Genomic DNA, 19,054 nt, shown 5'->3' on the forward strand with positions numbered 1-19,054 from the left:
GAGTTATTGTCTGCCCCACTTTAAACAAGGTCACGCTACAGGATTGCTGTATTTTCTTGCACGGTAGCAGACGATATTTTTCAGTTTTTCCATAACATGTGCGTATTTATGTGTGTGGACCATTTGGCAGTAGTGGGGAGTGGTAGCGCGCTGCGCTGCAAACCCCGCGACTCGAGTTCCATTCCCGCTCACAGCCAACACCAGTGACAATTCTCTGAACCGGTCACAGGCCTCCCCTAGGTCGACTCAGCCTCAAATGAGTACCCGGCGCTAAATGTAAACATCGCGACCCGGGAGACAAAAAGTGGCCAGGCGCGGTGACGGCCACCCACCCCCTCGTGTGCCGCGCCGGCCTTCATAAGTGCTACTCGCTAATAGCACTTGCCACACCAAGAGCCTTGCCAGGCTAACACGGGGTATCTTTGCCTCTTGTTTGTTTGGACCGCCTGGTCCGTACCCTTCCTGCAAGCGCAGCGCCGGAGCTGCCGCAGCAGCTGCGTGACGACATTGAGGGGAGCCGGCGGCGACGTGCGACGCGTCGCCTCCCTCACGAGGACGGCGCGGCCGAACTTCCACTGCGTGTCGGACTGCGCCTGGATGCGCTGGTACGTGTCGCTCATCATGGCGATGAGCAGGTTGATGAGCACGATGAGCGTGACGATGAGATAGACCCCGAACGTGGCGTTGACGAGGGTGGACACGATGGACGGCGAGCGGCTCACGTCCGGCAGGGAGTTTTGGTCGCCCATGCCGAAGAGGGAAAAGAAGAGAAGCACGGTGACGTCCAGGGTCGTCTGCGCCGCCGTGGTCGGGTCCCACGCCGCCGCCGCCGCCATCGACGAGTTGCCCACCGGGTCGTCCTGCGGGTACACGGGCTGGCACAGCGCCGTGAGGTGCAGCGTGAACGCCACGTGGAAGATCCCCAGCACCATGCCGAACCTGGGGAAGAGTGGGAACACAGGAGCGGAACGCGGCACTCGCGCGGTCACCCCGGCAACACTTTCCTCTTTCGCTACGACTGTAAATTTTCATCTCCAGCTGCAGTAGCATTTGGGCGCTAGACAAGTAGGATATTGGATCGCAGCGTTATAATCGTCGATGCTGAAGGCCTCCCCAAACTGTGGCAAGGTAACATTGGTGTTGGCACGGTATTGGCCACCCACCCCCCGATGTGCCGTGCCGGCCTTCATAGGTGCTCGCTAACCGCACCCGCCCCGGCAGTCTGTCAACGGTTGCACGTGGGATATTTGCGTTTGTTTCTTCTCTGCGTGAAGCTATACCTGGCGAGGTCCTTCATGAGGTCGCTGATGATGATGGCCCACGGACCGAAGAGGTGGTGGAAGGAGAGGAAGTCGAGCAGCTGCACGCAGCAGAAGGCCAGCGCCTTGGCCAGCAGGACGTTGCGTGCGCAGAGGCACTCGAGCAGAGCGTGCGAGCCCGCCGGGAAGGCGAGCGCAGACAGGTGGCACAGCAGAGCCAAGCCCGACAAGCCGAGCACCAGCAGCCGGATCCAGGCGAGGCCGAACCGCGACCCTCCTGGCAACGACGAGCACGCAGCAAACGCTGCTTGTCAGCGTCGGCCGTACGTATGTACGTACATATGTACGTACGTACATACGTACGTATGGATGTTGAAGTTCCTTTGCGCCGGGCGTAGCCAACCGTGCTAATCGTATGGTTTCTGAATTTGATTACGCTTGTTTACTCGGTAACGCCTCACCGAGTCTCGCAGTAGGGGGCAATGATTGCTATTTTAATTGATTCAATTGCGGCTACTTTTTTTAAATTGGGAAACTTTGGACAATAACGCCGGCACACAGTGGCCTACTCTTGTAAAGGACGTCAAGGGGTCTTTAACGTCCACTATGAAACAGAAAGCGTATTTTTACGTACGCACGTATGTTGAACTTCTTCCGCACCGTACGTAGCCAACCGTGCTAATCGGAGAAATGAATTTTCGAAGAAATTCGTTTTCAATTTACGGTTGATACCCCCGCAGTAATAACCGGGGCAGGCGCCGCATTAAAAACCGTGAACCTCCACAGCCAAGCATCGCGAACGCGCTACCGCCAGGCCGTGCGACCGCCCCGTTTGGTGCGTCTCACCGCTGCCTCGGCCGACGAGCCGGCCCTGACGCAACTCGGCGAGCAGCAGGCCCAGCAGCCAGGTGAACAGGAGCCACTCGTTCCACGAGGGCAGCAGGTGGCCCTCGGCGATGGGCGTCACAGGAGGCCACACCACCGTGAGCACGAACAGCGACAGCAGGAACAGGTGCGACGCAAGGTGGCACAGGAACTTGATGATCGGGATCCGAGTAAACCTGCGAAGGCATCGTGAGTGTCTGGTGCAGTTGCTCTAAGGCGAGTATGTCGCATATCGAACTGTCTCACGTATTTATTAACCGCCTTCACCCAGTGCGTTGTGTGGCGTAACCGTCAATTTTCCCAGATGCTCACATGTCATAATAATCACCATTGGAATGTTTAGGATTGTTTTTGCCCAACTCAAGTCACCAGGTTTGTGATATCCACGGCGCCGCCGCTCTACCCTATCAATCAATCAATCAACGAAACTGCAAGCTGCACGTGGATTAAACCACCCCTGAGTTAGACCGGGACAGATCATGGGGATACAAATATTCCACAATACCAGAAGAGTGGAAGATTATATGTAAATATAGTGTGTTATTAGGAGTATGTACAACGCTACTAACAACCGCCAGGACGTTTAATAAAATATAAACATTTTTATTTTACTAGGTAAGGCCCACTGAGCTATATAGCTCTATTTCAGAAGCGACCTGGCCACATATGATAGCTCAACAAAGTGGCTTATCACGTGGAAATTCTAACAACCAAATACTCTAAGTGCACGTTGATTCTAAATTGTGGAGGGAAAAACCGGAGGACCCACGCGACCACGGGGAGAGAGACACGCAAACTCTAAATATCCAGGCGTCAGAGGCGGGATCGAACCTACGACATCCTGCATACCAGGCGAGGTAGTTAACATCTCACCAGAGGTCGCAAACGGGTTTTGATTCCTTACCCGTACCCGTACCCGGCCGCACCAGGGTCGCAAACGGGTACCCGTACCCGTACCCGGCCAGGTACGGGTAGCCGGGTATCGGATAGGGTACGGGTATCGGGTACCCGGTTGCGACCTCTGCATCTCACTCACCGTGGCGTCTCTGCCAGAAGTTGCCCTTTGCCCCTGCCCCCCCCCCCCATGTACCTGTGGCCGAGAGGAAGCGAGAAAGCGACCCAGAGGGGTGGGCAGACGAGGAATCCGAGTAGGAGCAGCGCGAGGCACCAGGAGGGCCAGCGGAGGCCTCCCCGCCACACGTCGCTCAGGTGGTGCTGCACGGCGGGGTGCGCCGCCACCTCCCGCTGGTGGCACTCGATGAGGACGTCGAGCAGCGAGAGGCCGCGCTCGTCCACGGCCTGCAGCAGCGCGGCGGCGCCGGCGCTCTGCGAACCCACGGCAAGCGACAGCAGGTCCGTGGCCAGTGCCTGGACGGACAGCGGGGAGCGCACGGGCACGGGGTGGCAGCCGACGTTCATCTATTTATTTTAGTCTTATTCTTGATCTAGCCGATAACTATTTTTGTCGTTTCAACTAAGGCGGCGTCTGTGGATTTCGTTTAGTCGCGAGTCTTAGTGTCGTCGGCCAGCGTGGCTACTCGCGCCTCTTCCACAAAGTCTGGCCAGTGCGAATAAGGAACGTTAGGTCCAATATCCTGCAGTCACCACGATCCTTACCATCATCAATGGTTACGAGGGTAATGATGATCACCAGTGTTTGACTTCAGCTGGAGCGATAGTACATTGGCTGTTCCACTGCGTTACGATGCCCTTGGCTAGCATCACCTGGCAGTGCCCACTCCGGGGTGCCCACCTGGCAGTGGCGCGCTGCCAGCTCGAGGTCGACGGAGCGCTCCTTCTCGCGCAGGGCGGCCGCGCCGAGCGCCCGCGTCAGCTTCACCGCCGCCTCCAGTGGCGCGGGCGCCAGCAGCACGAAGTCGTCGATGACGCGGAACTCGCACTGCTGCCCGCACACCACCAGGTCGTACACGAACTGCAGGAGCCTCGCGCAACACGCACACACGCACACACCACACGGATGAAGACAAACGTCCTCCGTATTGCCCACAAGGTTGTTCAGGCCGAGTGCTGTTAGCGGGCACCGGCTAAGGCCGGCACGGCTCGCGGGGGAGTGGCGTGGCCATTCACAGTCACCGTCGACTAAAATAAAAATTATTTGTCGACAGATATTTCCCGTCACTGATTGTGTTATCGACGATGTGTGTCGAACTTCTTTTGCACCGTACGTAGCCGACCGTGCTAATCGGAGGTGCGGGGGAAGGACAACAAACTTAAACACAAAAAGAAGTTATAAAGAAATTAGTTTTCAATCGAGATTTAAAAGTGCATAGCGAGAGTGGCTTCCTAATATCGGATGGAGGAGAGTTCCACACGGCCGCAGAAGCACATATGAAAGCGTTCGATGGTCAACTAAAAGTCGCCGCTGCGAGGATGACCGGAGTTCACTCGATGATGGTTTATGCTCCTTGACGAGATCACCAAGTATTTCTAGATTTGAAGCTTTCGTGACTGCAAGGATTCATATTCTTAGGTTTTTTCGGTAAAGTCACGTAGGTAAAACATTTTTTTTATAAAAGTAAAATAAAATAAAAATAAAATAAAAATCACGACGTTTCGGAGGCAACACAAGCTTCCGTCTTCAGGTGGAACCGTCACAGCACAATAGCTGTATCAAGTTAAAAAAACGCAATCGTGCTGTGACGGTTCCACCTGAAGATGGAAGCTTGTGTTGCCTCCGAAACGTCGTGATTTTTATTTAATTTTACTTTTATTAATTTAAATTTTTAATCTACGTGACTTCACCGAAAAAACCTAAGAATATGAGATCAGCGAGGTATTGTGGCTCATTTGTGGAGGAGCGCGACCTCAAAACGTATTCGTTCGTCAACCGGAAGCCAACGCAGCTCGGCGAACACCGACCGGACACGGCGCTCACCCTGCGGTTGTGGATGAGGCGCTGGGTGGCGGGGGTCGAGTGGCGCAGCAGAAACGCCAGCACATGGCGGTGGCCCCCGCCGGCCGCGTGCTCGAGGGCCGTGTGGCCGTCACGACACTCGGCCGAGCCGGCCGCACCGCTCTCCAGCAACGCGCGCACCGCGGGGAGGCGGCCGGCTCGGGCGGCCACGTGCAGCGGGGTGCAGCCGCTCTGCCGACACCGGCGGGGGAGAGCGAGAGACGGAGATTAATTCATTCATCACGCGGAGTCAGCGAAGGAGCATTGCGCGTGACATGTTGCGACAGCATTCGGTTAAACCGCTCTTGCTGCCATACGGAGGTGGCGCCATTCCTTTGAAGGTCGCAGTCCACCTCGAACGTCGACCGCCAACTGAAGTGAGCGCAATTTGCTGCAGGAGTTTGCTCGTCAAGAAGGGGCGACGTGTCCAAACAGAAGTGGCAGTCGTCTTCCCACGAACTAAGCTCTCAATCGCTAGGAGACTGGTCGCGTCAGGGTCAGGATCAAACCCACGAGCTGTATACCAGGAGAGGTAGATAACATCTCGCCACCGTGGCGAAGTGCATGGGCAAAGACACGGCCGTACGGGCAGCAACACCACGCCTATTTCCTTCAATATATATGTACCAATAAGCACGGTTGACTACGTATGGTGCGAAAGAAGTCCGATAGTTCAACGTAGACGACCACAGCACCGTGCACCTTGTCGGTGGCATTGATGTCGGCGCCCTGGCCCAGCAGGAGCCTCAGCGTCTCCACGTGGCCGGCGGTGGCGGCGAGGTGCAGGCACGAGTGTCCACGCTGGTCGGGCGTGCGCAGCAGCGGCAGCGCAGCGCGGCTCAGCAGCAGCCCCGCCACGGCCGCGTGGCCGCCCTGGCAGGCGAGGTGCAGCGGCGTCGTGGCCTGCGACGTGGCACGCGTGGCCCCATCGGGAAGCGCGACCGGCACACGCTACGCGTTAGAATTCTGGCGTGGCGAGTTTGCGTAAATTTGTTTTTTTTGGCTCTGGTTAGTTGGCACATTTACACCCTGCGATGTGTATTTACGTTTAACTTCTTTCACACCGTGCATAGCTAACCGTACTAATCGGAGTTGCGGGGGAAGGACTAAACACAAAAAGCAGTTATAAAGAAATACGTTTTCAATGGAGATTTCTTGTAGCTGTCATCACTGCCGACAGTCCTGGGCAGTGGTCATCCTCGTAACAGAGCTGCTAAGCACAATGGGGCCTTACCATCTGATTAACGAGATCGTCGGCTTGCCATTGAAACCCGTGAGATATGAGGTGGTTGGGTGACTAAAGGGTCACAGCGCTGAGCCGGTGAAAGAGAATAGGGAACGTACACGCTCACCTTGCATGATTTCCCAAGAACGAATATTTAGGAACCTTGGTTTCAAATTCCGAAATATTTGTATGCCAATATTTTTTAACAAAGCAGTCCGTGCATATGAGAGTTTGCATCAGGGTGCCACTCAAAAGTCAAGTTTGTTAGTTTCATGGTCACACCTGGGTCTTTGTTCATTTCCTTCAAACTGAAGCACTGCAAGTTAAAAAATAATCCCTCTATTTGCTGCTGGTCACCTGAAGAGATTTTAGAAAACTGCTGTAAATTTGAAAATGCCGTACAAATTGGCATAATAACTTCATAACTGATTTCAACTTGTAACGCGCACAGTTTCCACTCGCACTCAAAGAGAGAGAGAACAACTCAAAGGCACAAGGAACCACAGACAACCAGGAAGGTAGCAGCTGGGCACTGAACCGAAACAATCAACAATTTCCCAAGCTCTGTGGTCCTCTATATATTAAGATGTTTTCAGCCGAGGGAGCGGAGGGAGCTGGTAGGAACGTGGGGTTGCTTGGTCAATGGCCAGGGTCAACGGCGACGTGGTGTATTCCGCAAATATGGCCGACTGGGAGGGCGGGCACAAGCCGGCGTGAGTAGGTTAAACATTTAAGGGCACCACGGGGTGACCAGCCCCTCTCCACCCTGCCCTACTCCTCCCACCCCCCACCCAGCCCCACCCTCCCCACCCAGCCCCTCCCCACCCTCCCCTCCCCACCCAGCCCCTCCCCACCCTCCCCACCCAGCCCCTCCCCACCCTCCCCTCCCCACCCAGCCCCTCCCCACCCTCCCCACCCAGCCCCTCCCCACCCTCCCCTCCCCACCCAGCCCCTCCACACCCTTCCCACCCAGCCCCTCCCCACCCTCCCCTCCCCACCCAGCCCCTCCCCACCCTCCCCAACCAGCCCCACCCCTCCCATTTTTGGATGCACGATGGACGAACGGACACAATAATCCCCTATGGGCTGGTGTAACCAGGAGGTTCCTACCAGTATGAGTATTTACATGTGGGAGGCAAGTAGAGCGCCCGGAGAAAACGCACGCATGCGAGGGGATTGAACGGGGCTGCATCACAAGATGCTGTACAGAACCGGTGGGTAAGTTTGAGGTTCTTAAGCCTGGACTTACATACAAAGACATACGTAGACTCACATAAATACCCATAGCATTGGAAATCCATACATTTACATCGATATAGATAAGGAGAGATCATAAGACTCACACAGAGGCCCACAGAATTACATAGAAACCCCATAAATGTATATAGACCTTTGTACGATATGATGTAATTTGGATTCATATAGCATCTAAACGCGACCGGATCTCAACAGTGGGCAAGGTTATTTTACAGAGACAGGCAGTCGGTGTTCACAGGCAGAGTAAAAGAGAAACGCCCCAAGCCTGGACTTCAACAGCAGCAGGTAGTCGACATCACGGACAGCTGGCAGGAGGAAACTGCTGTTGCCTTCATCGTTGTCGTGAGCGCTGTTGTGGCAGGACCTGCCTGCGGGCCGGCCTGCAAGTCCTCCGGCGTGCTCGGGTGGTTGAGCAGGAGCCGCACGAGGCCCTCGTGGCCGGCCTGAGCCGCCAGGTGAAGCGGAGTGAGGCCGCTCTGTCGCACAGGAAGAGAGCGTAAGAACGTTGGCAGCCTCCCTCGCACGCCTCGGAAACCCAAAGCGAAACCCTCATGTCCTGTGGCAGTCTTGCCAAGGGGACTCCCAGTGGCAGCCGTCCCTATGTGGCGCAACCTGCACGCAGCGCCGGCTTGCAATTGGGGAAAGCCCCATGCGGAGACACGTAAACTCACATTGAGAGCAAGTGTATGGTGACCCGTACACTCGTATCGAGACACGTAGACTTACACTCAGAGCTAGAGATAAGCATTTATGGGGCACTTAATGCCTCGTCACATCTCATCCCGGCTCTAGTTTGTATGTTTAGCTCACCAGAGAGACACGGAGGACAGGGCACGCAGCACCGGCTGAACGTCATCCGCGAGCTCACGGGCACTGACAACAAACCTCACCGCTTGGAGCTGGTTACCCGCCCACAGAGTGAAGTATGGTCAAACAGCCCACATGACCCACACAGGTTGTTACAAGCTGTTGTGGGGTTACATCGCGGGCAGCAGAGTGCACTGCAGAAAAATCCACTGCTGTTCTGCTCCCGTATAGTTATCCTCCTCATCTTGACCAGTCAGTTGCCTCCTTATCACTCTTCACTAGTTCATTCCTCCACCAACATTTATTCATGAATGTGTAACTTGTTTAGCACCGTACGTAGGCAACCGTGCAAATTTAGGACACTTGTCTGCCAGGCTGTTTCGTCTCATCCGCACTGTCCAACCACACCACACTGCAAGTAACAACAATGATTGTGCCTCTTCCCTTACACTGTCCAACTTTGGAATTGCCTCCACATCGTCTCGATTCCCAAGTCATTGCTACCTTGCACAACGCAAGAAACGCGAACCCTTATCTTGTACACCTTCAATGGTGCTGGGATTTTATCGCTGGCCAAAGGGCGTTTTGGGCCTTTGCTCAGCGACTGTGTTTAGCAGAACAAAAACCTGCACTGACCGGCATGGTGAAGTATGGTCAAACAACCCAACCCCCCCCCCCCCCCACCACTCCCGACACGGCGTGGCGAGGCCTTCGTCCGGCAGTAAACTCACAAAGGGCTGTGAACTGCGAGACAAAATTTCTCTCTTTCACATATCACTGCCATTGAGACATGGGACCCAGGCCATAGGCAGAGCCGGTCACGGAGCAAAGGGGTGCGGCAATTGGTCAGGTGGGGGTCCCAATGCCGCTGAGAAAATATCTCGTGGTGGTTGTCAAGAGGGGCCCCAACTCGTCGCTTTGGCCCCAGGGGTGGGGGGAGGCAAGGCGCTCCCCGCCCCCGTCGCTACTTCCGCGACTTGGTTGAGACACAAATGACCGACGCTCCGGCTGGCCCTGCCCGCACCTCTGGAACTGCGTCTCTGCCGGCGGCGACGTTGACGGGGCTCGGGCGCGCGCTCTCCGTGGCGGCCGGGACGCTCGCCAGCATCTCCCGAGCAAAGTCGACCTGCCCAAAGCGCGCGGCGACGTGGAGCGCCGTGAAGCCGGTCTGGGGGCAAACGAGCGAGGATTTCTTTACCGATTTGCAGGCGCGGTGGTGCTTGCTTAAATGCCTCGGTGGCTTATATCGCATCTCATCCCAAACATCCCAATGCACTGCAAGCAGTCCAGTCGAGGGGTATCTTCCAGTGCTAGCCATCCCGTACGTGGCACGAAGTGGACAGAACGCCAGCATTTAAATGAGTAAAGACCCAGAGTGAGACCCATAGACTCACATACAGCTCCATAGACTTCCACAGAGATCCATAGCGCACACAGGATAAAGGATTTTAATTTATGGGGCTCCTAAATGCCACAGCAATTCAAAACAATCTTTTATCAGATCTCATCTCTATTATACTAATGCCAGGGTGAAGGTTTTTTTTTATTTAGCCCCCTTATGGCAGCTGTCCCTGTGCGGCACAACGTGATTGCAGCACCTTGATTCATGCAGCATGTTCATTTGTGGTTTTCCCAATGAAGTAATCGATCAACTTAGTGCGAGACACGCCCTGAATTGAGGTGTGCTGCTGAAAGGGTTGACAACCCCAAGAAGAATGAATCAACGTCTCGGTGGAACCTTGGTGCTGGTCACATTGAACGGAAATCTTTGCTTCAGAGCTTCCAGCACGCCGGTGTGCCCGTGCTTTGCTGCGAGGTGAATGGCCGCCATGCCCTCCTGCACAGACAAGAGACGTCGCAGATGCCACTACAAAAGCGTACACGGCAGCAGCAGCAGCACGTCCATCGTCGCTGTCGTCGTCACCGAATAGGTTTGGTGTCCGTGACATTCGTACGGCCCGATGCTGCCACAAAGACTCCACGTTTCACAGACGAGCATAGCCTGCCTGTCTTCATGGCGGTGACGATGGCGAGGATGGTGACGATGGCGAGGATGGTGATGATGAGGATGGTGACGATGGCGAGGATGGTGATAATGACGAGGAAGCACCCACACTTTACAACCAGAAATTTGATTAAATGGCATCCCGAGACAAAGACTTGACTCGGTGAACGCTGCGATTCGATTTGGCGCTGCCATAACGGTGATGTGTGAGGGGGAGGGGGGTTTGGGTTGGTGCGGGGGGGGGGGGTGGAGGGCGCCGGCTCACGGAGTCTTCAGCAGCGGGGGAGGCTCCGGCCTCCAGGAGGATTCTCACGGCCTCGGCGTGGCCCCCGGCGGCGGCCAGCTGGAGGGGGGTCGACCCGCTCGCCTGCACGCACGACGCACACAGACACTTCAAGCGCCTGCACGCACGACGCACACAGACACTTCAAGCGCCTGCACGCACGACGCACACAGACACTTCAAGCGCCTGCACGCACGACGCACACAGACACTTCAAGCGCCTGCACGCACAACGCACACAGACACTTCAAGCGCCTGCACGCACGACGCACACAGACACTTCAAGCACCCGCCGGGGTTCGATGGCAAGATGTTACCTACATCGCCTGGTATACAGCAGGTTGTGGATTCGATCCTGACCCCGACTCCTGTTGTATATTTGGACTTTGCATGTTCTCTCTCTCGCCATGGTTGCGTGAATTTTGCTCTGGGTCCTCCCTACACATTTAGAATCAACTTGCATTCAGAGTTTGTGGCTGCTATAAATGTACACATCATGAGCCGCTTCGTTGAGCCATCATTGTGGCCAGGTCGCTTCTGAAAAAAAAATATCTACACAGCTCAGTGGGCCTTACCTGGTAAGATAAAAAAAAAATTGCTTAGTTTAAATATAAAGGTACGGCCAACTCTGTCAACTTCGTGACTCCGCGATGGCATCTTGAGGTCTCCGGTACGGTTTGACCTCCCGACAGAAGTACTGATCAGCTGCTAATCTGAGTACGCATATCCACATACAGTCTGTATTACGCTGTCACGTGAGGACTACACAATGAACGCAGGTGTTTGTTAAATCTCCGTGTCCCTGTCCCCCGGCAGAATAAAAGTGTGCACCCGTCGATCAGCAGCTCGTACGTGCTGGGGTCAAGTGTGGTTGTTTCTCGCCTCTTGCAAGACGTCTGGCCAGTGTGGAAGAGTAGGCCAAAAAACCTTTGAGCTCTCTGTAGTTGAGGCCCTTCCGCTAGCAGTGGCTAAATATCTCAATGCAGGACCCTTGAGCCTCTGACATTCTGGGAGAAATAAGAGGGCATTATGATAATTATGTTCGGCTGAATCAGTCTGCTGACCAGACGTTGGATGCGTGACCTTTTTTTAATTTCCACAGTCCCATTCAGCCAGGTATCTATACAATAACTTGAAAATCTGTTCATTGTATATACATTTGTTTGTCCGGAAGATTTCTGATCGACCGCTCCACCAATTTCAATAAACGAGGAGTCACTGGAAAGGGGGTGGGGGGGGGGGGTGGGCCCGGCGCGACCCCCTGACCTGGCTCCGCACGGCCGTCACTCCGGGGCGGTGGTGCCGCAGCAGCTGGCGCAGCACGGGGGCGCTGCCCCTGGCGGCCGCGATGTGCGCGCACGTGCGGCCTCGCCCGTCCGCCACGGCCACCAGCGCGGGGTGCCGCTCCACGAACAGCGCCACCACCGACGGGTGGCCGTTGTCAGCGGCAAGGTGCAGCGCTGTCTGCCCACCCTGCAGGAACATTGTGTGCCGTCGTCGTCATTATCTTGATTTAACCACGATTAAGGTGACGATTTTTGGCACGGTCATTTTGTGGTCGCTTCATTCACTGGCGAAGTGCCGGAAAATAACGACAATGTACTGATAGTTTACGGACAGTACCCCACCGAAAAACCTGCTTTTTAAAATAGAAAAATACATTCTGAAATAGAGATATGCTCTAAATAAGAACGGGAGACAGAGCAGAGCCTCACCATTCTGGCGAATTGCTCGATGATGCTGGATGCAATTACCAGCGAAATGTCGTACTCAAAATTTTTAAATGTTGTGGTTTCACGCTTCAACACACCGGTGGGCTAAAGTAGTGAACTATTTGTCTTTTGTCAACGTGACACTTTTTTACTGATTGGCCGTGTCGGGTGGTGGAGGGTTACGACACATTTATAAATAACGCGATCTAAACCCAACAACGTTGATTATGAATAATATTGGTCGCGAAAGCCTACGTGTTAAACAGAGATATTAAAGTTTAACATTAAAAAGCCCTATGCCCCTCCTGCCCTTCTCTACCTCCTGCGCAACCGGAGGGACCTACGTCGTCGGCGGCGTTCACGTCGGCCTTCAGCTGCAGCAGGGTCCTGCACACGTCCAGCTGCCCGCTCGACGCGGCCAGGTGCAGCGGCGTCCTCCTCCGCTGCGCCGCGAGGAGATGCGGAGGCCAAGGCAACGGCACGGGGATGGAAACGAGCGCGCGACGAAATTCAACAATGTTAGCCGGGCACGACGGCTATCGCCTGTGACACGGAGATTCGGATTCTGGGATGGTGTGTCACGTGGATCAGGGCGTGCGGAACATTTGGCCGTTGACTTCAGTTCACATGGCCCATAGATGTCGTCGCTCTACAGAGGGTTGCTTCCAGTGCTCTTCTGGTAGCCCGTGAGGCAGAGCAGAAAACGGTACCGCCTACGGTCGCAAAACATTCACAGAACCAATTAATTTTGCATGGCTATATTTATAATTGTAATTATATTTTTCATTAATGATTTCATAACCCACTCATCTCAAGCGGTTATGCCAAAAGTCACCGACAATGCCCACGTGAAGAAAAGAAAAAACCTAACCGCAAAAAGCTACGCCAACTCTGCAATTTCGAACATTTGGTTCTGGACCCGTGGACAGTCGGCTCTGTCGCCGCGTCCACCTCCGCCACCTCCGCCACCCGCTCACCAGCGTGAGCGCGTCCACGGCGGCGCCGTGCGTCCGCGCGAGCAGCAGCACGAGGGCCGCGTGGCCCGCTCCCGCGGCCGCGTGCAACGGCGTGTGGCCCAGCTTGCTCTTGGCGTTGGCGAAGGCGCCGCGCCGCAGCAGCTCCCCCGCCACGCCGTCGCGGCCCGACTCCGCCGCCAGGTGCAGCGCCGCCTTGCCGTGCTGCGACAGAAAGACAAACGCGGGGACGCTCCTCGGCGCTCAGGGGTGGCAGCAGTGGGAGGGGGGGGGTTCAGATCCGGCATAGCGCCGCTGTGTACGCCGTGACAACGGGCGACGCCGCGTACGCCGGATCAAGACGCGTGTCGTTTTTGTTTACCCCCGGACAGTTTCGACTCCTGTAACACCGCGTGTTGTTGTCGTTGTTATTTTCATGATGTAACGGCGATTGAGCGAACAAAACTACGTGGCAGCGCGAGTAGGAATGAGCGGTTGTACAGCTGCCTCGGCGCAGCATCGTCACGCAAGGCACTGGGATGCTGCTGGATGCTTCTAGATGCTACCCACTTGCCTCAGCGTTTGTTCAGCCTGCGTACGCATCTCACGTGATATCGCGGACTGTGCTCTACCCTACATGTTATATTATTTATTTCAACACGAATTTTTCGGTAACGCTGTGTTCTTCAGGAACGGCAACTACAGCGCTATAGGGGCACAGACTGTACTTGAAAAGCTAATGGTAAGGGTGCATACTGTGTTTTAATCCAGCGGATGTGTGTGTGTGTGGCCACTGTTGAATAACTTTAGCTGGGCGCTGGTGGCTACGATGGCACGTGGGCCGTAATCCGGCGCTGTTGAGGGGCCATGCCCTGGCTCACCAGGAGAAGGCGGTACAGCAAGGGGACTAATCGCCATATGTTTCCATCTGTACGGGGATGGAGTGTTTCCCCCTCACGTTTCCTCCGGGTGCTCCGGTTTCCTCCCACTTGTAAAATAATGAATCGGCTGAAAACATCTTAAAATAAAAACCCACTGTAGCAGGACCCTCCTGAAACGGAGTCCTACGACTCAGTGTGACTTTCCTGGATAAATAAATAAGCCTATCAAATAAGTGAATTAACACCAGGCACAACTTTGCAGTGCCTCTTAATTTCCAGAGCGTCTCATCTTGACGAACCGTAGCGGTTACGTCAGAAAAATGCCACCAAACAGGAATCCAGAAAAATGAGTGTCAGCGCGAGTGGCAACACGACGGACTGATGATGGAGTGCAGGAGGAGGCGCTGGAGAGGAGAGGAGAGGGGACTGACACAGCAGATGGGAAATTATGATGACGACGACGATGATGAATGATGATGGACACTGCTACTGCCACCACTGGAGCTTCGTGAACCCAGCGACCTGAAGAAAAAAATAAAGACCCCCCCCCCCCGACCCCCCCCCCTCCCCGAGAAAAGCGATGGCCGGGAGACCGGAGCAGTCAGTGACGGCTCCTCCCTGGAGTCCAGACCTCGTCGAAGACGTCCACTCTCGCGTGGTTCTCCAGCAGAAGATTCACGACCTCCAGGCGCCCCTCCTCGACGGCCACCATGAGAGGTGTCCATCCGTTCTGCAGGGTTGCGGTCACGCGCGTGTGTTTAATTTCAAAGTGCACCTGGCATGGCACCCTCACTTCGTGGAAAACGGCGTGTATCGGTATTGGTTTATTTCACCACTGCCCCAGCATGCTGCATAGCTTTAAAAAACTAAATATTCACTAGATAAGGCATTGCCTTATCTAGAACAAGGAGAGCAATTAAGCATCTATAAACTCGGACAAGTGCAGCGTATAGCTTCCGATGGTGTTTTCGGGCTGTACCGCGTGTTGTTTGGCATGATGTCCGACGTTCCGCTCCACGTGTTGGGAGCTTCTTCAGGATCTGAGCTGTCAATCCCACTGGGCTGGAAGACGGTGGCTAGGAATCAGTTCCTGAAGAAGCTCCCAGCACCGACACGCAACAGCACGACCGCGAAAACCAACGCACAGTTCGCGAGTCTCAATGAGGGAAATAATGTTAGGACTTCTCAACATTCAGGCAGCACAAAGTGTGGGCTTTTGCAACTAATATTATGGTTCACAATTGAATCAGCCATTAGATCTGGACAAATCTGTGTCGTTAAGCATCGCAAAAATGTTGCTGCGAGATCCGTTCTCGAACTTGCTCGGTGAGATGCAACAAAGATTGGCGGTGCGTCGTTAAACGCGTGCACAAGTGGCAATCCCATTTGTTTGGCTGCGTCGAGTGGTGGAGGGACTGATGATGACGCAAAGTTGGCCGGATCATTCCGTGGCCCAACCCAAAATTCAACTGAAGCGATCATTCGGACCGCAGTCGCGAACCGGGATCGATTCCCTCAACTTCCTGCAGATTCCCGCTCGGCCGCGGTCACCTTGGCCTGCCGGTTGAGGGCCCTCTGGGCGCCGTTTGGACCGACGTGGTTCAGGATCTCCGTCAGAGCGGCCACCCTGCCGGCTCGAGCGCCGTAGTGCATCGGCGTCTCCCCAGTCTGGAGGGGGGGAGACACCGAGGAGGAGGTCGCTCGGAGCGACCAGCCAAAGTCACGGCCTGCGAGCGCTCCACCGCGAGTGAGTGAGCGAGTGGGCGAGTGAGCGAGTGAGTGAGTGAGCGAGCGAGCGAGTGAGTGAGCGAGCAAGTGAGTGGGCGAGCGAGCGAGTGAGTGAGCGAGCGAGCGGGCGAGTGAGCGAGTGAGTGGGCGAGTGAGCGAGTGAGTGAGCAGGTGAGCAAAAGAGTGAGCAAGCGGGTGAGTGAGCGAGTGAGTGAGTGAGTGAGCGAGCGAGCGAGCGAGCGAGTGGGCGAGTAAGTGAGCGGGCGAGTGAGTGAGTGAGCGGGTGAGTGGGCGAGTGAGCAAGCGGGTGAGCGGGCGAGTGAGTGAGCGCGCGAGTGAGCGGGTGAGCGAGCGAGTGAGTGAGCGAGTGAGTGAGCGGGCGAGTGAGTGAGTGAGTGGGTGAGCGAGCGAGTGAGTGAGCGGGCGAGTGAGTGAGCGAGCGGGTGAGCGAGCGGGTGAGCGAACGAGTGGGTGAGCGAGCAAGCGGGTGAGCGAGCAAGTAAGTGAGCAAGTGAGTGAGTGAGCGAGTGAGTGAGCGAGCGAGTGAGTGAGTGAGCGCGTACCAGGTGCGTGTGTGCGGCGGGGTCTGCGACGTGCTGCAGGAGGAGGCGTGCGACCTCCCCGCCACCCGCCGGCCCCGGCAGCTCGACAGCGAAGTGCAGCGGCGTCTCTCCCTCCTGGCGGACACCAACGACGATTTAAAGACGTCGATTTGTGATTCGTCGCCTCGCGTTCGTTCCCTCTCGTCGGTGTCGTTTTCTTAAATTCGTTTTCTGGCTGTTTGTCTGCACGGTTTGCGTCTCGTTGCGTTTGAGGAAACGCAACAGCGGCTCTGTGAGATCGCGCACGGGGTTCGGCGCGTGGTGTCGCAAGCGTCGGGATCGGTTTAAATCAATGAATCCCGTGCATCATTCCATGCCTAGTGATAAGTGATACAAATACGGTCATTCGTGGCTGATAGAGTTGCCTTTCACGCCAGGCCATCTCACAGCGCTTTCAGCACGCATGCTGATTTTTATTGGATAATTGTACATTTCTAAATTTTGATTTAAAGCTTTCGTGACTGCAGGGATTCATATTCTTGGTTCTTTTGGTAAAGTGACGTAGAAGGGAAATAATAATAATAAAATAATATAGATATAAATATATTTATATTACTTTATTATTTCCCTTCTACGTGACTTTACCAAAAGAACCGAGAATATGTACATTTCTAGTTTAACACGGAGGCGTTCGCGACCAATATCATCCATAATAGAGGTTTTTTTTTGGGGTTAGATCGCGTAATCACGCACATTTCTAGTGTATAATGGCTTTCCCGAATAAATATTTATTCGGGAAAGCCATAATGATTCGAATGTCTCTCTTTTCAGGAGGGTCCTGCTACACGGGATGTTTACTTGACGAAGATGCCTTCAGCCAGTTACTGAGAAAAAGCACGCGCGCGAAGGGAGCCCACGCTGTGTCCCCGTACAGATGGGGAACAGATGGAGATTAGTCCCCTCGTCGTTCTCCTGGTGAGCCAGGGTATGGCTCCTCCTCTACGCCCATGGGAAGGGAGCTTTGCGGGATTTGTGCGAATCGCCAACCCTCACTGCCTCCACCGGTGAATTACGGGCGTGCCACCACTGGCTCGGCTGCATGATACAGAGTGCTTCAAAAAAATGTGACAATTTGCAACAATGCCACAAGAAATGTGCTGCCTCCGGGCTCTGGAGACCAACTGGAGAAGATTCCAGGTGTGTGTTGATAATAATGGCGAACAAGTGGAGACTCTTCGAAGCTATTATGTTACGGTGTGTTATCCGTTCTTTTTCCATTAAAAACGATACTCTCATGTAAGTGCTGACATTTTTTTAAGCACCCTGTAATTACAATAAGATAAAGTTAAGGTCAAATGATAACCTTAAATTCACCTGATACCACTAGCAGGGTGTTCAGCCTCCGGCGCACCCCACATTGTCCTGCTTGGAGCTGCGCACTACGACGGCCCAGTTGGATTTTGTGCCGAAGTAAAAATGGAAGTTTGATTTGGAGCTCCCAGCATAGGGTGCGGAACGTCGGACACCAGGCCGAACAACACACGCTTTGTGGCGAAACCCGAAAACACATCTAGAGAGAGAGCTAAACCGTGTATTGATTTTTTTTATTACTCTTTACTGCCGAATAAAAGTCACAAACTTGGTGTGCTGCCCAGGTGGACAAACATCCAATTTCCTGTGTGGACAGCGAGAGCGTGACCGCCGCCAGCACTCGTCCGTCGCGGGTGGCTCCCACCAATGCATGTTTGTGCTCGAGTGCGAGGCGGCTATTGCCGAGTTTGCTCTCATAAGTCAACAGCCGGGTCAGCAACAACCTCGATTTATTGGCGACTCAATTCTCGCTCCACTTCAAACGGCTAATATCAAGCGCGTGTGTGTTTGTGTTTGCTGTTCCGATGGCATAAAAGGTGAAATTGGAGCACGCGTGGGCAGTTAACAAGCAGTATAACGGTTGGCAGCGCGGTCGGACTTGGAATCCCGAGGTCCCCGGCTCAATTCGATGTCACGACGCGGCTGTTGAAACGACGGTGAGGGCTTCTTAAATCGCGAGGCAGGCCCACCTCGTTGGCCTGGTTGACGAGCGCCGTGGCTTGGAATCGGCGCGGATCGGCGGAGAAGACTCGCAGGATCTCGCGCACCAGGGCCACGTGGCCGTGACGCACCGCCACGTGGAGGACTCCCTCACCGGCCTCGCCACGGACAAAGACAAAGATCCCCCGGATAGCCTCCGATAAGACTCCAAGCCCGAGTCAATAAAACTTGCGTACCGATTTTGAAAGACAGTCATCAAATTAATATTCATTTAAAATGTTTGCTCGTCTTGCAAAACACTCGCAGACCAAGTTACTCGCAATCCAAGGTTTTACTCTATATGTGAAAAAAAACTATTTTAGTAAAAAAATACGTTAGTACAAATTTTTTTTAATAAAAAGTGCTTTTTAAAAAAGACGAGTTTAATATTTTTTAAAATTTTGGCATTACTTATGGTGTAGAAATTAAGGCGAGCGCCTTACTTACAAGCGGAAGGATGCAAATTCTCATTCTCGTTCGGGGGTTGATTAAACTGCTCATCATTCCTCAGAGGTCAATGAAATGAGCACCATT

At 54.4% G+C, this 19,054-nt stretch overlaps 1 protein-coding gene across 1 annotated transcript in view; it reads right to left on the reverse strand.

Moving 5' to 3' along the window:
• Window positions 1–19,054, reverse strand: part of LOC133352928 (serine/threonine-protein phosphatase 6 regulatory ankyrin repeat subunit B-like) — a 30,646-nt gene that overhangs the window by 1,597 nt on the left and 9,995 nt on the right. The window contains exons 12-29 of the mRNA XM_061568932.1: window positions 18,511–18,639; window positions 16,472–16,585; window positions 15,732–15,848; window positions 14,812–14,910; window positions 13,324–13,524; window positions 12,691–12,789; window positions 11,901–12,107; window positions 10,618–10,719; window positions 10,086–10,184; window positions 9,372–9,515; window positions 7,870–8,016; window positions 5,761–5,961; window positions 5,041–5,250; window positions 3,898–4,077; window positions 3,235–3,512; window positions 2,106–2,320; window positions 1,281–1,536; window positions 458–939 (exon numbers count right to left, since the gene is read on the reverse strand). Of these exons, the coding sequence (XP_061424916.1) occupies window positions 458–939; window positions 1,281–1,536; window positions 2,106–2,320; window positions 3,235–3,512; window positions 3,898–4,077; window positions 5,041–5,250; window positions 5,761–5,961; window positions 7,870–8,016; window positions 9,372–9,515; window positions 10,086–10,184; window positions 10,618–10,719; window positions 11,901–12,107; window positions 12,691–12,789; window positions 13,324–13,524; window positions 14,812–14,910; window positions 15,732–15,848; window positions 16,472–16,585; window positions 18,511–18,639 (3,280 nt within the window). The remainder of the gene's footprint in view (window positions 1–457; window positions 940–1,280; window positions 1,537–2,105; window positions 2,321–3,234; window positions 3,513–3,897; window positions 4,078–5,040; window positions 5,251–5,760; window positions 5,962–7,869; window positions 8,017–9,371; window positions 9,516–10,085; window positions 10,185–10,617; window positions 10,720–11,900; window positions 12,108–12,690; window positions 12,790–13,323; window positions 13,525–14,811; window positions 14,911–15,731; window positions 15,849–16,471; window positions 16,586–18,510; window positions 18,640–19,054) is intronic.

The sequence above is a fragment of the Lethenteron reissneri genome, chromosome 42 (genome assembly GCF_015708825.2).
Source record: "Lethenteron reissneri isolate LAM-NWPU_2019-01 chromosome 42, ASM1570882v1, whole genome shotgun sequence".
NCBI classification, from domain to species: domain Eukaryota; kingdom Metazoa; phylum Chordata; class Hyperoartia; order Petromyzontiformes; family Petromyzontidae; genus Lethenteron; species Lethenteron reissneri.